This window comes from Callionymus lyra, chromosome 2 (assembly GCF_982586985.1).
Source record: "Callionymus lyra chromosome 2, fCalLyr1.hap1.1, whole genome shotgun sequence".
Classification (NCBI taxonomy): domain Eukaryota; kingdom Metazoa; phylum Chordata; class Actinopteri; order Syngnathiformes; family Callionymidae; genus Callionymus; species Callionymus lyra.
Window position 1 is genome coordinate 42,025,026 of NC_141819.1, and position 17,819 is coordinate 42,042,844.

Sequence of the window (17,819 nt, forward strand, 5' to 3'; positions counted from 1 at the left end):
ACATTTATTAGGCTAGTAAGGCTGGCACATAAAGGCACCATTATTAATAATAAAAAAGAACAAACAATAGCAATAGCCTACTCAGCATTAGCATGATTAAGACGAAGTCTTACATTTTCTTCTTGATAAAGTTTGGTCGTAAAAGGTAATGAGGAGCGCTACAATTATAAAGCTGTTTTTCTTGCTCCTTTTATTGACGTAAAAATGCTCAATATGATGTTTGTGTTCTCGACCGTCTACCTGTGGTTCTATTTCTGGTCGGTGCGGTCTCCTGGTAGCACGTCTAACCGGACCGCCCGCCGAGGCGCCGATTGTTTACGAGTGTGTGGTGCTGTTTCTTCAGGTGTGCGTCCGCCGCAGTGGAAACACAGCGTGAGCCTAATTCCATCAAATTTCCTGGTCGCTCACTGAGCTAAGCTGTGTTTAATGAACGCTTTAATGGGCAGCCGGTGCCGTCAAGAATGCAGAACAGTTTGCCCTCGCAGCTCCCGCCTCGACATAATTAGACACATTTGCCAGAACGTTCCGGGAACATCTGTCTTTGAAGAGGAGGACACGTGCCAAGAGGACCTCTGGCAGTTGAGGACGACGGTTCTGGTCGGTGGACACCACACAGGCCGAGGTCTGGTCTGAGGTTCCCCCGGCGTGAGGGCAGCGATCAGCAGGGAGTCGCTGAAAACAACTCCGGAGACGTTCCTTCGGATTACCGTGAAGACCATGAAGGGCAGAACAATCTGGGAAGTGACTCGTCTGAACGTTGAACCCCATCAGATCTGAGAGACGCTTATCAGCCAGAGATGTTTATCAAATCAGATAAAAAGTCAACCACACAAAAAAGAAGAGATACATCTTTTTATCTCGACTAAGAAGGGAATGTTCATGACGCTTTAAAAAATAACTTTTGTTCTGCTCGAGTTACAGAGTTAATGGAAACGACTGAGCACATTCCTGGCATCTTGTTACGTGGCGTCCCAGTCCTGTCACCTCTCACTGGTAAACTAATTATTCCACAAATACAATCATAGGAGAGAAAACGTGTTGCTCTAAATAGTTGAACCTCAAATCTGAACGTTTTTTCTACACAAAACTACTATTTTTTTTCAAGAAGATCATGTTTTTTTCTGTATAGATTCTCAATGTGTTTGGGTTTCCTCCCTATTTTTATAACAATTCAAATTTATAATTTATATATTGAAAGGTTTAGGTATATTTTGTATAATTGAAATAAACAATTAATCAATTTGAAGACTTTTAGATCAATATAAAAATGTTGGTATATTAGATCCACCATGATCAAGTACAGTTGCTCAGTACTTTTTTGGTATTGTCTGGTATCATTATAGCAACATTTTTATATTGAATTTAAAAGGTTACACGTTTAACAATACTGAAATTAGAAATGTTAGTAAGTAAGTAATTTATATTTATAGAGTGCATTTCCAGACCAAAGTCACACAGCACTTAAACAATCAAAAACAAATCACAATTAAATATATGATTAAAAGGTCATGATAACACAGAGAACAACACAGGAGTTCCGTAAAATCAAGGAAAAGCCTGCACGAATAAAAGTATCTTAAGATGTTTCTTAATGTTCTTGTTTATTATTGTAATAACAATATCAAACTATCATCAAACACATTCTTTAATTCAATAATTCAACACTTCAATACAGAAATTATTACTTTTTTAAATCGTTCAGTGCTTGAAAAATTAAACATTAAAAAAAGAATTACGTTTTTTTATTTTACTTACACAACATCAACAATTTATAATTACATTTTGTTGTCTTGAAACAAGATTGATGACGATGGACTTTATGAACCATTATGTCAATGATTTGCAGTTTTATTCAACTTTCCTCCTCAATAACAGATAAAGGTCAATAAGCCGATCACAGATTAGATTATGTCAGAAGTAGACTCCAGAGTCACGTGGGAGGACATTTTAGGAATTGTTTACTTGTTATCTGAAGGAATGTCAGGAATACTCTATGGCGAGTCTCACTGAACAAGTCCGTGGTTCTCCGAGGCAACTTCCTGTAGGAGCAGGTGAGAACTCCATCCACGGTTCTGACTCGTGGTTCTGACAGAACGTTCCATTTAAGAGGGTCTTTTGTTTCCTTGTCGCCCCCAGAGAGGTGCAGTGTGTGTCTCTGTGTGTGTGTGTGTGTGTGTGTGTGTGACTTTCCTGGCAACAATCACTTCTTCAGACTCACATGCTCGCTCTCGTCAGCCTCCTACCCAGGTCACATGAGCAAGGCACTCAGTCAACCTGACCCGCTGAGATTCCTCCTCACATGTTCGGAGCCTCGCCGCCACACCGCCTGATAACAGAGCCGATAAACGGATGTTGGACCCAACATGGCCGCCCACACTTGTGACGGCAGCCTGGAGGGACACTGAGAAGAGCGAGTACCCAGAGAAGACTCACACATGAGCATGAATGTTGTCGTTATAATGAATATTCAGAGAAGTGAAGGAGGATATTCATGGCTGAACACAAGGAAAGTAGATTGGTTTCTCCATTATTCTATCAGGAAAAGTGTTCAAACACAAGTTACATTAACCGAAAATTTCTTTTTCGGTTAAAGCAACTTTTTTTTTTGGATAGAAACACTTTCAATTTAAAATTTTTTGTAATTAAATTTTTTTTTTTTTTGAGAGTAGCAACTTTCTCCTTAGGGAAAGCAATTCATTTTCTAAATTGAAAATATTTTTTTGATTGAAGCAACCTTTTTAACTGGAAATGCCTTTTTGAGAGAAGCCTCTTTATCTTGATTGAAGCAATATTTTCTTTGATTGAAAATATTTCTTAATTGAGGACATTTTCTTTTTCAAATTGAAAACATTTATTTAGGTTGAATCAACTTTTTAAAATATATTTTTTGGGATGTAAGCAATTTTTTTACTTTTTTTTTGGATGAAGGTACTTTTCTTTTGATTAAAAAAATATTGCTTGAAGCAACATTTTTTAATGAATAACGCATTAAAAAACTACATTTATAGAACACGAAAAAAAAACGTGCAAAAGGCCAAAGACAAAGCTATATAGCATTAGTGTATCTAGGAAACCAGACAACTGAACATTGCTTACATATAACTATCAAATTGATTTGTGTCACTTAAAAGCTGCATGTGTGCGTGTGTGTGTGCGTGCGTGCGTGTGTGTTTGCGCGTGTTTGTGAGCATGACAATGTTAACTAAACAGTGACCATACGCTTATACAGATAACATTGTTAGCTCCACCGCTATGTCCAGTCAATAGTGTAGGTCATAATATGTTGCAACAACTAGGAAGAAACTAACATAACTGTTTGGCAAGTTAGTAAGAAAGTTAGAATCTGAAACTACAGTAAAAACTTTTCTTTTAACTAAAGCTGTATTTTGCTTTTGTGCTTTTGTTTAAAAAAAACAAACAGATCAACTGTATATCTGTTACAACAAAAACATTTATTCTTGACATTTTTTTCTATTTACAAGTGAGTACGAAAAAATGTGTGTTTGGTTTAATTATTTATTTTTCTAATTGAACTTGCCAGATGACTTCGACTTTGTTTGACCTCTATCTCGCCAAGAAGCATCACACAATTTCCCTCATCTCTGGAGAAACACACACCGTTTAAAAGTTCACACAACTCACACAACAGATTGTTGTTGCTTTCTAGCTCAGACTCATTTATTTCAAATGCATTTTAAACATACGCCGTCTCCCTAAACACGATTATATCAGATAGACCATACAGTCAAGAGAAACTTCACTTAAAAAGATTAATTTTGGACATAAAGTTTTTAAATAAACTTATTTTAAATAAATAAACATGTTTGCTTGTTGAGGAGTTTGTACATAGAGCTGTGTATCTATTGCCCAGAGAAGGAAAATAGGTTCACTTTTGGAGCAAAAAGAACAATGAAGTGTATTTATTTTGTACCCGGCTTGTGTATTTAAATGTTCTGGACAAAGTAACTGCTGAGTAATTGCAAACACTTTGATTGGAAGGTAATAAAATACTCACCTTTACTACAGAAAAGTCTTACATTATATTGTTTCCTTATCTTCCTCAACATGCGAGACAAATCAAAGCTGACTTTTGCCATAATGACTTTCATTCCAGTAAGACCAGTGATTCATCAGGAACTCACATGTCTAGAGATTATTCTCTTAATCTAGACACTAGAAAATGGAATGTCCATTTATGGAAGGATATTAGTCCTGTCAAAATATTGAAAGGTGGAATTTGACATTTTAAATGTTGACTTTTTTCAGAAAAGTTGATTTTTTTCCATTATTGACATTCAACACTTACTTTTTTTTTAGATGGAAATTTGTAATTTCAAACTTCGATATGTTCATGGCATGGATACTTGTATATCCATCTCTTTATCAAATTTATATTTAATTTTCTGTGGTTGAATCAGAACTTGTTTGATGCTTCGATGCTTTTAGGATTCCACTGTTTGGCGTCTTCCATGAAAAAAGCTGGATTGTCTAGTCCCTGTGGGCCTTTGGTACGTTGGCATTGTTGTGTCTCATAGCTCAGGTCCACCCAGACGTACTTGTAGCAGAGGAAAGTCAGGCCACAGAAGAGCATCAAGATCGCGGCCACGAGACCCACTGCGATGGCTGAGCCCACCTGCTGGTCAGCAGGGGATTCAGGCAAATGGAACTCTGGGGGAAAGTCTATGGTTCGGTTCTTCAGCACAGAGTTCATGTTCAACACCACTGGCACCAGAGTGGTGGTCCCTGTCAGAAGGTACAAGCTGCCCGCCAGCACAAACACCCATCTGAGGTTCCTCCGGTCCTGCAGGGAGAAGTAGGCCAACCTCATGGCCAACAATCCGGTGATGTTCCCAGCAAGTCCGCAAATGACCGACAGCATCATCAGCACCTGAGCCGCCGGGATCTCCGCCGGCAGAAACTCGTCCCACAAGTTGAGGGTCCAGCAGTTCTCAATAACCGGGAGGACCTGGCTGTAGAAGCACGTCCTCCAGATGCCCACCCAGGCCACGCCCGAGGTGATGACGGGGTCGTCGGGAACGTACCAGAGGCGCCACTCATTGAACCCTGCGGTAACCAGGGTGAGGATCCAGGCCACGCACCCCAGAACCCAGCCCAGGAACTGCCAGTGGGCGCTGCGGGCCAGATAGAGCATCATGCCAGAGCTAGTGATCGTACAGCCACGCTGGTCCATAGACGTCCATCACACCCGCCCAGAACTCAACACTAGAACAAGTGAGAGAGGTTACGTCAGGGGTGTCAAACTCACGCAAAGGGACAAACTATTTTGCAAAAAGTGCACGATTTTGTGGGAAAGGAGGAGTGAGGCCAGCCAAGGGATCTGTAGCACCACGAGTGAGTTAGAAACATGCAGAAGAGAACCAATGTCAAGTAGAGGCTTCTTTACCAAGTCAAACCACTGAACTGAATGCTTCTTTTTTACATGGTCAAGTCAGGATCGCCCCTGCTAGGTCTGGACTCGGTTAAAGTACCTTATTATACCTTCTGATATGCAATAGCACGGTTAACAACATTTCACTGATGGTCTCGGTTGTGGGAAAGAATGTATTCACAAGGTTCAATGAAGACTGCAGTGCAACCAGTGCGGAAAAAACTCAGAACAGAAAGAAGATTGTGGTACTAGAAGGCAGAGGTTAGCTCATGGAAGATCTGTAGATCTACAGAGGTCAAAATAAAAGTGTCATAATGGACTCACTCGGACACATGGAAGATTTATTTTCAGAGTTAGCAGACATTAAAGCCAAATGGATGCTTTCATAGATAACCTTAAAGTTATAGTTCACCCAATTTACACAATTTACCACCTATTTTTACTCACCCTCATGTTGACTTCTTGTGGTTATTTTCAAGGTAATATGTGTCTTTTAAGAGTTACAGGCAGAAACGTATGTTTATGACAGTCACTAATTGGTGTTGACTATTGTCATGGCCTGTCTGTGATGTCCATCTTGTATTCAAGCCCTGAGAAACTGCCCCCCCCCCCAGTGGCAACAAATTAAAGTTAAGTAAATCTAATTTTCGAGACAATCATCATGAGTTTGACATGTAAATCATGTCAGAGAACATCATACGGGTTCGGCTGAACTCACTGTGAACTCACTGTGAACTTGAGTGTTGTACACAAACGTGAACTTTGTATACAGAACACCTTCACCTTTACTGCTCGTCGCCACAGTGAGACACATGATTATTATTATGATAGGTTATTGTAAATACATGTATAATGTAAATTGAGTGTAAAAATATGTAACTAAAAAATATGTAAATATGTTGAAAATGAAATCTCAGTCTAAGTAGTGAAGCTAATTGCTAAATAACGCTAAAGTTTCCTTTTTGTTCATTTCCTTTTTTTTTTTTTATTACGTTCGTCTCGATAACGTCATTTTACTGCTTCAGTGTCTTGTCCATTTCATGAGCTGTCGAAAATGTAACAAAATATACATTTTAAATGATTCTTTTTAAAGAAATGTTGCTCTTGTTCTTGATTCATTAATATATCGTCTGTGTTGCTGTGTGCTGGAAAAACAATTTCCCGAAAGAAGACCTCCAGAGGGATCAATAAAGTTTTATCTATCTATTTATTTACCTAAATTGTATTTAAATTAAATCACAAAGTACCTCCACAGTTTGTTCTGGTTCATTTTGCTATTTCCAAATGGTCCAAAAACATACAGAGGTTGACTTGGGGAAATTATCCATAGCTATGAGTGTGTGCGTGAATGGTTGTATGTTTTTGTGTGCTCTGTGACAGACTGGCGTAACGTCCTCGGTGTCCCATGACTCATAGAACAATCTAGAATCTGGAAAAGGCTCCTGCGATCCCCATAAGTAAGTAAGTAAGTAATTTTTATTTGTATAGCACTTTTCCAGACCAGGGTCACAAAGCACTTAAACAATCAAAACAATATTCAATAAAGCATAGATTAGGGAATAGGCGGCGGAAAATGAAGGAATGAACGAAAACAAATAAAAAAAAACAAAGTAAAAAAGGAAATTATTCATCGGATACATACATACATAGGCATTTTAACAGAATCTATAATATACTTCACTGTCCACATAAAAAAAAAAAATGTTTTTCATGTTTTCATTCTTGATCATGTGGTTCTTTGTTCTGATGGTAAGTAGGTACACACATATTTTTATGTAATGGACCATTTTATGGTTTCAATTAAAATTTAAATGATATATTTGAGTAAAAACTAATCTTGTATGACAGATACTTCCCTTCACTAGAGCAATAATACGTTAAATCTTTCATTGATGCTAACAGCAAGAAAATTTCAATTGGGAGACGATATAAAACGTGTCAACATTTTCGTATATTTCTGTTGAATAAAACATATATTTTTGTTCAACAAAATCATAAATAAATGATAAATATGCAATCGCCACACCCTGCAACAGATTTTGAAACGTTAAAAAAAATGTCAACTTCAATCTAAAAGGACATTTTTAAGAGAATGCTTCACTTGCTAGCTTTGCTAATGATAACAGAGCGAGCTGCAGTCACTGCGCTTCACTTCACCATCAAAGAATTATTAACCTCGTCACGATAAAATGATTTAATCCAAAGGGATTCATACCAGAGATGAAAATAATACATTTGAATTATTTATTCAATATTAATATTTAATAATCGCCTTTTAAAAAGACATATTTTTGATTATCGTTTTTATTTTTTTATTTTTAAATGAACACATCTGCATTAAGCAAACTTTGATTCTGGAATCTATATATTCATTTATTCAAACAAATCCATCATTATCAATTATTATTACATTATTAAACAGCATTTCTGTCCCTTCAGATGTTCAAATAAACATATTAAAAAAGTAACTTTACCTTGAAGTGGGTTGTTAAGGAAGCATTTATTAATATCCAGTTGAGCTTCTTCTTCTTCCTCATTCAAACTGACAAGTGTAAAAAAAGGAACTTTCATACGTTTGGACATTTGATTGACACTCACACACAGAAATTAACAAAAAAAAGAGAAATGCAGACTCTTATACAAACAAACATAAAACAAACCTTACAAACACACACATACACAACCAACAAAAAAACACACACGACAACAACTGAATAAATAAAATGTCATGAAAACTTTAAGACCAGAGTAGACGATGAATTACCTTCGCAGGTGTATCCGTGGGATCCTCAGTTACAATATGACGTTGAAAGGTTGGACTGCACTAAGAAGCAGCGCAATAGTTAATCATTGTCCAGCTGAAGACATCCAGGTGAGGAAATAAAACAATACTAATGTTACCTTCTCTTCCTTTGAGCTTTGAACCCTGAACCTCTCCTGAAATCGCTGCCAAATGAGCTTCCGTCTCTACACCCGTCGATCAAGAACACAAAGGTATAACAACAACTTGCAGGACCTACCTGAGGGTGTGACGGGCGTTAATGATTGACAGCAGCTGCTGGGATATCGATCACACGTCAAACACATACACACACTTGCACAAAAATCTACACAAACCGACTCACACACACAAACTTAAGAAAAAACACTCACTGACAAAAACATACAGTCCATCCTCAAAGTACACACACTAACAAAAACATACACAATCACAAACTCACTATATCCAACACAAACACATACACACAAGCGCTATACAAATAAAAATGACTTGCTTACAAATGCACAAAGACACACACAAACACATGTACATTAACAGACATACACAAAGAAATTCACAAAGACACACAATCACAAACACATGTACATAAACACACATATACACAAAATCAGACACAAATGCACACATTCACACAAAAATGCACAGACACACACTCACAAACACATTTACATAAACACACATATACAAAGACAAATGCACAAAGACACACACTCACAAACACATGTACATGAACACACACTCACAAACACATGTACATGAACACACATTCACAGACATACAGTAAATGCACACAGACACACACAGCCACACAAAAATGCACAAAGACACACACAGTCTGTGATAAGACTCTCTTTTTATTTTGATACAAAGAAGCAGAGCAAGAGAGTCGGCTGATGTTGTGTTGTCTGTGTGTAGCATGTGTTACAGTAACAAAGTAAGAGAAAAACAACAATCCCAACACTAACGCCGTGTTCATGAATCTTTGACGAGTTGAAATGAGCAGGAATAATCTGATTCAGCTGAAATCAAGCAGATCTTGTTTTGTGTTGAAATGACACATTGTTGTTGATAAACATTTCTAAAAAAAAAAACAGGGTAAACGTAACAAACCAGTGAAACTGAAGGAAAGTTGTTGGGACTTTCAGGCACTTCAAACGTGGATCTGAGCCAAAAACAAGAGCCTGAAGTGCTTCTGGTCAGTGACGTCGAAACAAGTGCTCTTGAAAAATGGCCGACGTGCTTCACCTTCATCCTCGTCATCCTTCATCAGCGACTTGTTGCAGGAGGAGCATGAAGAGGCGACGCTGCTGCAAGTCTACGAAAAGTATATCAGTGCCGTAACAATGTTTAATGGCTCCGATGTGGAAACATTGATTTATTTCATTGCAATTTAAGCTTTGAATTATAATTATATCATTGAATTCAATCATTTCTTTAAATTAAAGTTTGAGTGTATTTGTTTTACACAGTTTGATATTCTAATTCCAATTATTATGCATTCCATATTTTTTATTCGTAGCCTTTTAAATTCAATATAAAAATGGCGGCATTATTACACAAGCAAGAAAAATGCACTAACTCTGTCTTCATCTGACCTTAATGAATAATAGTTTATGCGCTTGATGGAGTCACAATTTAAAAAAAAAATTCTGTATACCTACAGCAATAAAACGGTAAAGAAAATCAGAGAAGAAAATAGGAAACGTTATTTAAGCTTTGAAAAGAAATGGAACAATGTGACAAAATGCTATTGTATTTCTTCCTAATTAAATAGTATGTTTTCAAGTAAAAGAAAAACTGTTTTATATTGAACTTAAAAGGCTATGAATGATAAAATATTGAATTTATAAAATGTATTTTTGCAATTATAATATCAAACTATGTGTAAAAATGTCATAAAAAAATTCAACCTTAAAATGAAAATTATTGAATTCAATTATTAAAAATAAAATGAAATCCTTGAAAACAACAGCATTTCAATAAAAAATAATGTTAATCTTCAAGATTTGAAATGTTAAATTCATTGAATATTCTGACGGCACTGATATACTTCCGTAGAACACTCGCTCATTCGGTTCCTGCTCCTGGTGAAATTTAAAAAGAATTCCAGGATGGAGAATCAAACAGGATAAATAGTTCCTTATAGGTAGCACGGCAGCTTCAGATAAAATACTGTCCCATCCTGATTCAAACGGCTACAATAAATTACTAAAAAAAAATCTTGAAAACCAAAGTTTCAGTGGTGATCCCTCTTTAGAGTCAGAGTTTGTCGCCCTCTGCTGGTCCTCACAGAGACAGTCTCTGCTCCAGGGGCAGGCTGTCCATCAGACACTTGAGCTGCTCATCACCCAGTTTGATCTTGTCCTCCAGCTTCCTCTGCTCGATAATGAGCGCCGACTTCATCTTGACGAAGTGCTCGTAGTCGGCCAGGAGGTCCTCCTGCAGGTGGCTGGCCAGGATGTCGTAGACCAGGCGCTCACGACGGTCCAGGTTCTCCTTAAGCTCCTTGGCATCCTCGTGCTGCCGGATGAGCAGCTTCCTCTTCTCCACCAGCGTCCTCTGAGAAAAAAAAAACATCTTCAAATGTTAGACTTCTCTCAGACCATCCTTGAGCAAACGTTGACTCACCCGCTCCTCCGGCGTGGCCTCGTCCTCCAGGCTGTTTAGGGCGTTCTCCACCCGGGCGAGACGTCCCGACAGAGACAGCAGCAGACTCACCACCTTGTCCAGATCCCCCACAAACATCCGGAACTTGTCCAGCTCGTTGGGTCTGCAGACCTGCTGGACTCGAGCTTCCACCTCGTCTCCCAGAGCGTTGTTGTCCAGGATGTCCTCCTGGAGACTCTCGCGGGCCTCCCGCAGCACCGTCAGCTTCCTGCTCAGGCTGTCAATCAACTCCTGCTGCAGTGACACACACACACACACACTCAGATTTAAGTGCAGACCCTTGCAGGACAATATCATGATACCTATATATTTCTTTTAATTAATCCATACATTTGAAACCATATAACCTGGACAAGTGTAAAGAGAGAGAAGGAGGAGAGAAGAGTCTTATAATGAATGAAAGGATTAAATATAGTATAAATTTGACCTGATGGAGTTGACCTTTGACCTTCCCAATAAAACCTTCACTGAGAGTTCAGTCGTCTACATGATCATTTTTAAAACATTCGGTTGACGAACACACACACACACACAAACAAACACACTCCCACAAATGTGCACATACAAACACAAGCATATACACACGTATAAACACAAAACTACACTCACAAGCACGCGCAAATTAACACACTCAGAAACAGACATACAGACAAACACACTCTATAAAGCACAAACAGACACACACACACACATGCATGCATAAACAAACAAACGATTATGCACAAAGACATTTGATAAAGGACAAACTCAAACACACAAGAAACACACACATAGACCAGAACAAAGGCACATAAATACACAACACATTCTCAAAAAGAAACAAACGCACAAACATGCACATTACTACGCACAAACGCATACCCACAAATACATGCACATAATTAAAGAATGATGAACATAAACATAAACTCAAAAAAATTGAACAAATGCACATACATTAACACACAAAAGCACGAACAAAAACACTCGCAGAGAAAAACAGACAGGCACACAAGCAGTTGACACACACAGTTTCAAGATGGTTGTGTTCTTTGATAAGTTGTCGCAGCAGGACGCCGTGAATGATTTAATGTTTTATTTTGTTAGAAATGCAGAGTGAGGAAATGTGTTTGTGTTGCCTCGTGACACACCTGAAGATGAGTCATGTAACATCAAGGTGTGCAAAAGTTACTTTTTTATCATCTTTCGCACTCGCACAAACACACACTACAACCACACTGAGAAAAACTAAAACAGAACCAGACATAAAAGTTCACTGACGGCTTACATCAAACAACTGTTTACAAAGTAAACATAAAAAAAGGTGAAGCAAAGACACTTTCATGTATTTGTCAAATTGTTAAAACAGTAAATAGTAAGTAAGTAATTTATATTTATATAGTGCTTTTCTTAAACAATCGAAAAAAATACTCATATATACTAAAAAGATCAAGATAACACAGAGTTTTTCAGGTATGCCAGAAAATCAAGGAAAAGTTTGCACTTATAAGAAAGTCTTAAGATGTTTCTTGAAGGAGTCAGTAGATCCATCAAACACAGAGAGAGTAGTGTTGTTGTGTTTAAGGTCTGACCAACATTTTTTGCTCAAGTACCTTCTTGTCGGCGAGGTTGTTGTCCAGCTCCTCCTCAGAGTCTTCTTGGATCTGCTCCTGCATGTCCTTCATCTTGATCAGCAGCTCAGCTTTAGGAGCCGACGTGCTGTAGTAGGTGGAGCTGGTCACCATGGTGACGGCGGCCGCCGTGTTTTCCTCTTTTCCCCTGAAAAACATACACGGGTGTCAAAACTTAGCTGCTGGAGAAATGTGTGAAGTAGGGTATCACAACACTTCACTCATCTTCACTAGTTAACTGCTTTATTTTTTAAAGTGAAGTGTCTCGACTTGGTTCGTGTCTTGACCATTGCTTTTCCAAAATAAAAAACACTTTTCAGAAAGTATCAATCAATAGAAAATCAATTATGTAAATAGTTGGGCACCACTGCCTAGAGGACATGTTGTCCGTCTCTTCTGTCTTCTGTCCAAAGTAAGTAATTAAGTAAGAGTTATTTGTAAAGCGCCTTTTAGGGTCACAAAGTGCTTTAATTAACATCAGTGGAAGAAGATTTAAAATTATTAAATTAATAATTAAATTAAATTAATTACCTATTTAGGTAGGAAAAAGGTTAGAAAGTTGTCATCAATGTCAGGAAAAGTGAAACTACAGGGGTGTAAAAAAATATTGATAGAAAGACATATCGTGATATTTCTATTCCAGATACTGTGTCGATTTTCAACCACACTGTATCGCTATTAGAAAAAAAAAAATGTTACCTTTGAAATAACATTTTATTATAATTTAAGGTTATTTTATGGTTTATATTTCAGTAGTGTGTGTATAAAAGACAATAACCTGATGTTTTATTTACAATTAACACTAAAGTATTTTATATAATTTATTCATTTGAGAGGTGCAAATGAACCTCTGTCCACTAGTTGGCATCATTCATCATTTCCTCCGTAACAAAGTAACAACAAAACTGGCGAAATGGCTGAAATTAGTGAAAAAGAAAGGATACATCAGGTTCCAGCAGCTGATGTTTGGACTCATTTTGGCTTTTTAACAAAGTGAAAAGCCAAAAAATTCAACACTGACAGATATTGAATGTTGCTCCCGGTTTTTTGAGACTGTTGAGGCACTTCATTGTTAATATAAGTTTACATTTTTATTAATATTTTGAGAAGCACTTTCACATTTGATCAGAGAAAGTAATTGCTCATTTATTTTCTGTAAAAGCCAGTTAAAGCGTTTCTTTAATGAAACAATATATTGTTGTGACTACAGTACTGCAATATAACGCATCGTCACACATGTATCGTGATACGCATCCTAATCACCAGATTCTTGCCAATACACAGCCGTCATTTCCAGGTATCCCTCTATATGTATCGCACTTTTTATTGCTGTAGTTAGCTTGTTTGCATGTTTGTTAAAAACAAATCAAACATTTTTTGACAAACAAATCCTGCAGTTTACTGCTGCTGCTGGACACACACTCAAAAAAAATAGACCAGCACGGACATACACAAGAGCACAGTAAGAGAAACACAGTAGGGCTGTGTATTGGCTATAAGATGTGTATTACAATAGATATGTGAAGATATATTGAGTTAAAAAAGAAAAAAAAATACACACTCACTCAAAGACATACACACAAAGGTCCAAACTTGCAAAAAAACAACAAAAAAACACCCAAAAAGTTTGTGTGTATGCGAGAGTGTGTTTTTGTTCTTGTGAGTGTCTAACATAGACACAAATCCATAAAGAAACACAGGCATCTATCACAAAAACATACAAACACAAGCCCATAAACTATGTTCAGGAGTAACAAAAAACAGAAAACTAAACATGGCGTAAAATCGAATCTCTAAAATCAACGTTTCTGGTTCTGTGGTTAAAAAATGTGTCGCTAAAGGTTCAATGGTAACATTGCCGCTAAGCTAACATGCTGAGCACAAGCAATTCTGGATGTTTTTTTATGAATAAAGTCATCTGAAATGAGCTCCTTGGCAGAGACTGACCTTTCCTCTGCTGGCCTGGATCCTGGATTCTTAGATGGAACCTTCCTCCGATGATGAGCCTCCTCCAGCAGCTGCTCCCCCTGAGGGAAGATCCCCTCCATCAAGTCCATGGTGGTCTTCATCCTCCTCTGATCCAGGATGTCTGCGAGTGACTTGTCCTTCCCCATGATGTCTCTGGCGAGCTCCTCCCTCTTCTGGTCCTCCACCAATGATCCATTCGTGTCCTGGGTGGACTCGCCCGTGGACTCTCCCACCGTGCTCATGTACATGTCTCTGTGGGACTTCTGGTCTGGCTGCTCCTCTTTCTGCCGGGTGAAGGCGCAGAAAGGCGACTCCTGCCCTGACGCTCCCAAACTCCCGATCCTGGTGGTGTCCGGGCCCTCGGCTGCAGTGGCGTCCTGGCCTTCGCACGCCAGGAACGGGCAGTTCTCCTTCTCTGTGGTTTCTTCTGCGTGCACGATCCGGATCGGGATTTTCTTCACCGTGCTGTTTTCCATCAAATGTTCCATCCTGGAATATGACAGAGACAAATGAGAGTTCTGGTGAAGGGACAAGAATTCCATCTCCTGTTGATTTTCAGCGTGTTTTGCATGGCAACAGGGAATATTTCCATGCCCAGTGAGCGGAATACTGAAGACATCTGGATTCCACCCACAGCTTCTGCAACAATCTTACTGTACAGATGAATCAAACGAGAGGAGGAAGACAAACTACAGATTTACAATGATTCATGGAAGTATATCAGTGCCATGAAAACATTGAACTAATTAAAAAAGTTTAAACTTCTACCTTCCCATTGAAACGTTTTTCTTCAAACTTGTTTTTATAAACCTTTTTTTTCTTTACTCAAAAATGCGGTTATCAAAGGTTTTCATTAAATATTTTTTTTATTGTTTGTTTTTCATTCATTTGTTGAAAGGTTGATTTTGTTTTATATTCTAAATCCAATAAAGCAAAAAGCATTTTTAATTTTTTAAATAAAGTAATAGAGCCACCAGACAATACCAAAAGAGTACCAAGCTATTACAATTACAGCCAATCACCAGCCAGTCACATGATCACCTGCATGTTTATATATTAATCTACAAGCTAAAAAAAATTATATTAAAAAAAACTTTTTAATAATTAAAATTATAAAAGCAAACTCCATGTGTAAAAAAACATTCATTTTGAAAACATTTTTAAATTAAATAAAAAAAAGTTTTATATATATAAGAGTATTATATTAAACTATTCAAACAAATAATGAAGTAGTTAGAAGACAACATTTACATAAAAGATGTAAAAAGTTAAATTCGATCATTCAATATTCTCATGACACTGATCCCTATAACCTCTCAGCACTCTATGGCAGCTCGACTGGTTGAAAAAGTTTTCTCACCTGTTTGAGTCGTCGCCCTGGCGAGACAGCGGAGGCTTGTCGCTGAGCCTCTGTGGGGAGAAATGAGGGGATGGGGAACGCTGTCCTTCCATAGCCACCAGCGTCCTGTGGGAGTGAGCCGGGGGCGAGGACGGCTGACGCGCTGCCTCTTGTCCTTTGTCCACGAGTCCTTTACTCTGCTCGGAGTCTCCCTTTGAATGGTGGGCGGGGACAAAAGCCGGGCTAGGGTTACTGCTGGGAGAGGCTCGGGTGAGGACTTCTCTCTGGGAAATGGACTCGCTTGTTTCCGAGCATCTGGACGAGGACGGCTTCTTCAGCGCCGACTTCTTCGGCTCCCTGATGTCAGGGGGTGTGGAGCAACGCTGCAACTGTCCGGACTTCTCGGCCGGCCCTCTGTCGGAGAACCTGAGGGAACAGGACGGAGAGCTTTTAATGACACGGAGAGTCAGCAGACTATCATCTGCAGCACAATCAAATAACACGCTGTGGAAGAGCTGCTTCTCCACTATGATTACAACTGTGTCGGCGGGACAAGACTATGGAAGTATACCTGTGCCATCAGAACATATAATGTTAACTTACCTTGTCAAATGTTGAAACTAAATGTAGTTTTTAGGCATTGCATTAAAAACACTTTAATAATTTCTAAATTTAAAGCTTGAATTTGCATTTTCTAATAATTTAATTGTTCTCTCTTTTATATTTTCTAATTGAATTAATTTTTTTCCCCCACATAAAGATCGATATTTTAATTTAAAAAATACATTGTCTGAATTCAATACATTTCAATTCACAGCCTTTTAAATTCAATATCAAAATGTGCCACCAGACAACATGAAAAGAGTACCAAACTACTTTATGGAACTTTCAGCCAATCATGCGACACACAGACGATCACATGATGACGTAAAAGCACAGGCCATCAATTCGGGTTCATCATGGCAGATTCCAATGCAATGGTTCCATATAGTGGCACCTTTATACCTACCATTTTATATTATAAAAGGTAATTAAAAATGATTTATTGAGCAAAATGTTTTTATGAATAAAAAAAATGAATTAATTTTGGACAATATTTAAATTAAATTATAAAAAAACCCATAAACAAATTCAACCTTTCAATATAGAACTAAAGTGAATTCAAGTATTCCAAAAATAATTTGATTAAAAAAAAAACCTTACATTTTGATTTAAAAAAATGTGAAGTTTGAAATTCAAAATTCAATATTTCTACTTCAATGCAAGACGCAGACACAGGCCTCGTTCTTGACGAATTTGCTACATAGTAACCAATAAGCAGGTAAGGAACATTTGAGGTTAAAACAAATACAATGGAGTAAATATATTGAGGTCTAAGAAGCAAGATGGAATAAATAATTGAGAACAAGAACCGCTTTCATACCTACACGTGTTCCATGAATCAATTGGATTCTGGATCAAGAAGCTTAAATATTATATGTCACTCCAAGTATAGAATTTATTCATGACAGGAAGCAGATTTTTAGACCAGGAATTTACTGCTCCTCATATATGATTGTAATGTACATGGACATCGACAAAAACTAAATGAGTGTAAAATCAATCACACAATGAGCCAAAATCTTTCATACAGTCGAGTTGAGCAAATTGTTAAAACATCTTAAATTAATTTCCTTAAACATTTTTTTTGTTTTGTTATTGCAATTATCTTTACATTAATCAACATCAAGAATATTTGTCACCTAACCTTTCTTTAAACTGGCATATTTGTAGTTGACTAAAAATGGTTGTACTAGTAGTGAACATTTTATTTTTCACTTGTTTAAATTAAAATGTATTTCACAAAGCTAATTTAAACTGGCAATGCATACTACATCGCATATAAGGTGGCATCCCTCACAGCAACGGTGACCTGATCTTTTTAAATAATTTGAATTTTATATTTTTTACAGTGCAGGCCAAAAGTTTGGACACACTTAAAAGGCTCATCCAAGTTCATTCCGGTCTGACTGACCTTTGTTTCTTAAAGTAATTATGGTCACTCGTTTCTCTTTATTTATCTGA

General features: G+C 37.6%; 2 protein-coding genes across 4 annotated transcripts in view; both read right to left on the bottom strand.

The window, feature by feature from the left end:
• Positions 1–3,600: 3,600 nt before the first annotated feature.
• On the bottom strand, positions 3,601–5,155 carry cldn34a (claudin 34a). Its single transcript, XM_087783102.1, has one exon. It carries the CDS (start codon positions 5,153–5,155, stop codon positions 4,415–4,417), a length of 741 nt encoding a protein of 246 aa, XP_087639228.1. The 3' UTR covers positions 3,601–4,414.
• A 3,850-nt stretch (positions 5,156–9,005) lies between these two features.
• shroom2a (shroom family member 2a) overlaps positions 9,006–17,819 on the bottom strand; it is a 34,773-nt gene continuing 25,959 nt past the window's right edge. For all 3 annotated transcript variants that reach the window (XM_087785314.1, XM_087785313.1, XM_087785315.1), the window contains 5 exons: positions 15,777–16,181; positions 14,396–14,905; positions 12,431–12,596; positions 10,800–11,072; positions 9,006–10,730 (listed from right to left, as the gene is read on the bottom strand). In XM_087785314.1, the coding sequence (XP_087641440.1) occupies positions 10,458–10,730; positions 10,800–11,072; positions 12,431–12,596; positions 14,396–14,905; positions 15,777–16,181 (1,627 nt within the window). In that variant the 3' untranslated portion in view covers positions 9,006–10,457. The remainder of the gene's footprint in view (positions 10,731–10,799; positions 11,073–12,430; positions 12,597–14,395; positions 14,906–15,776; positions 16,182–17,819) is intronic.

Coding starts and splice junctions, on each gene's coding strand:
- cldn34a (XM_087783102.1), bottom strand. CDS start 5,155: ATGATGCTCTATCTGGCCCGCAGCGCCCACTGGCAGTTCCTGGGCTGG.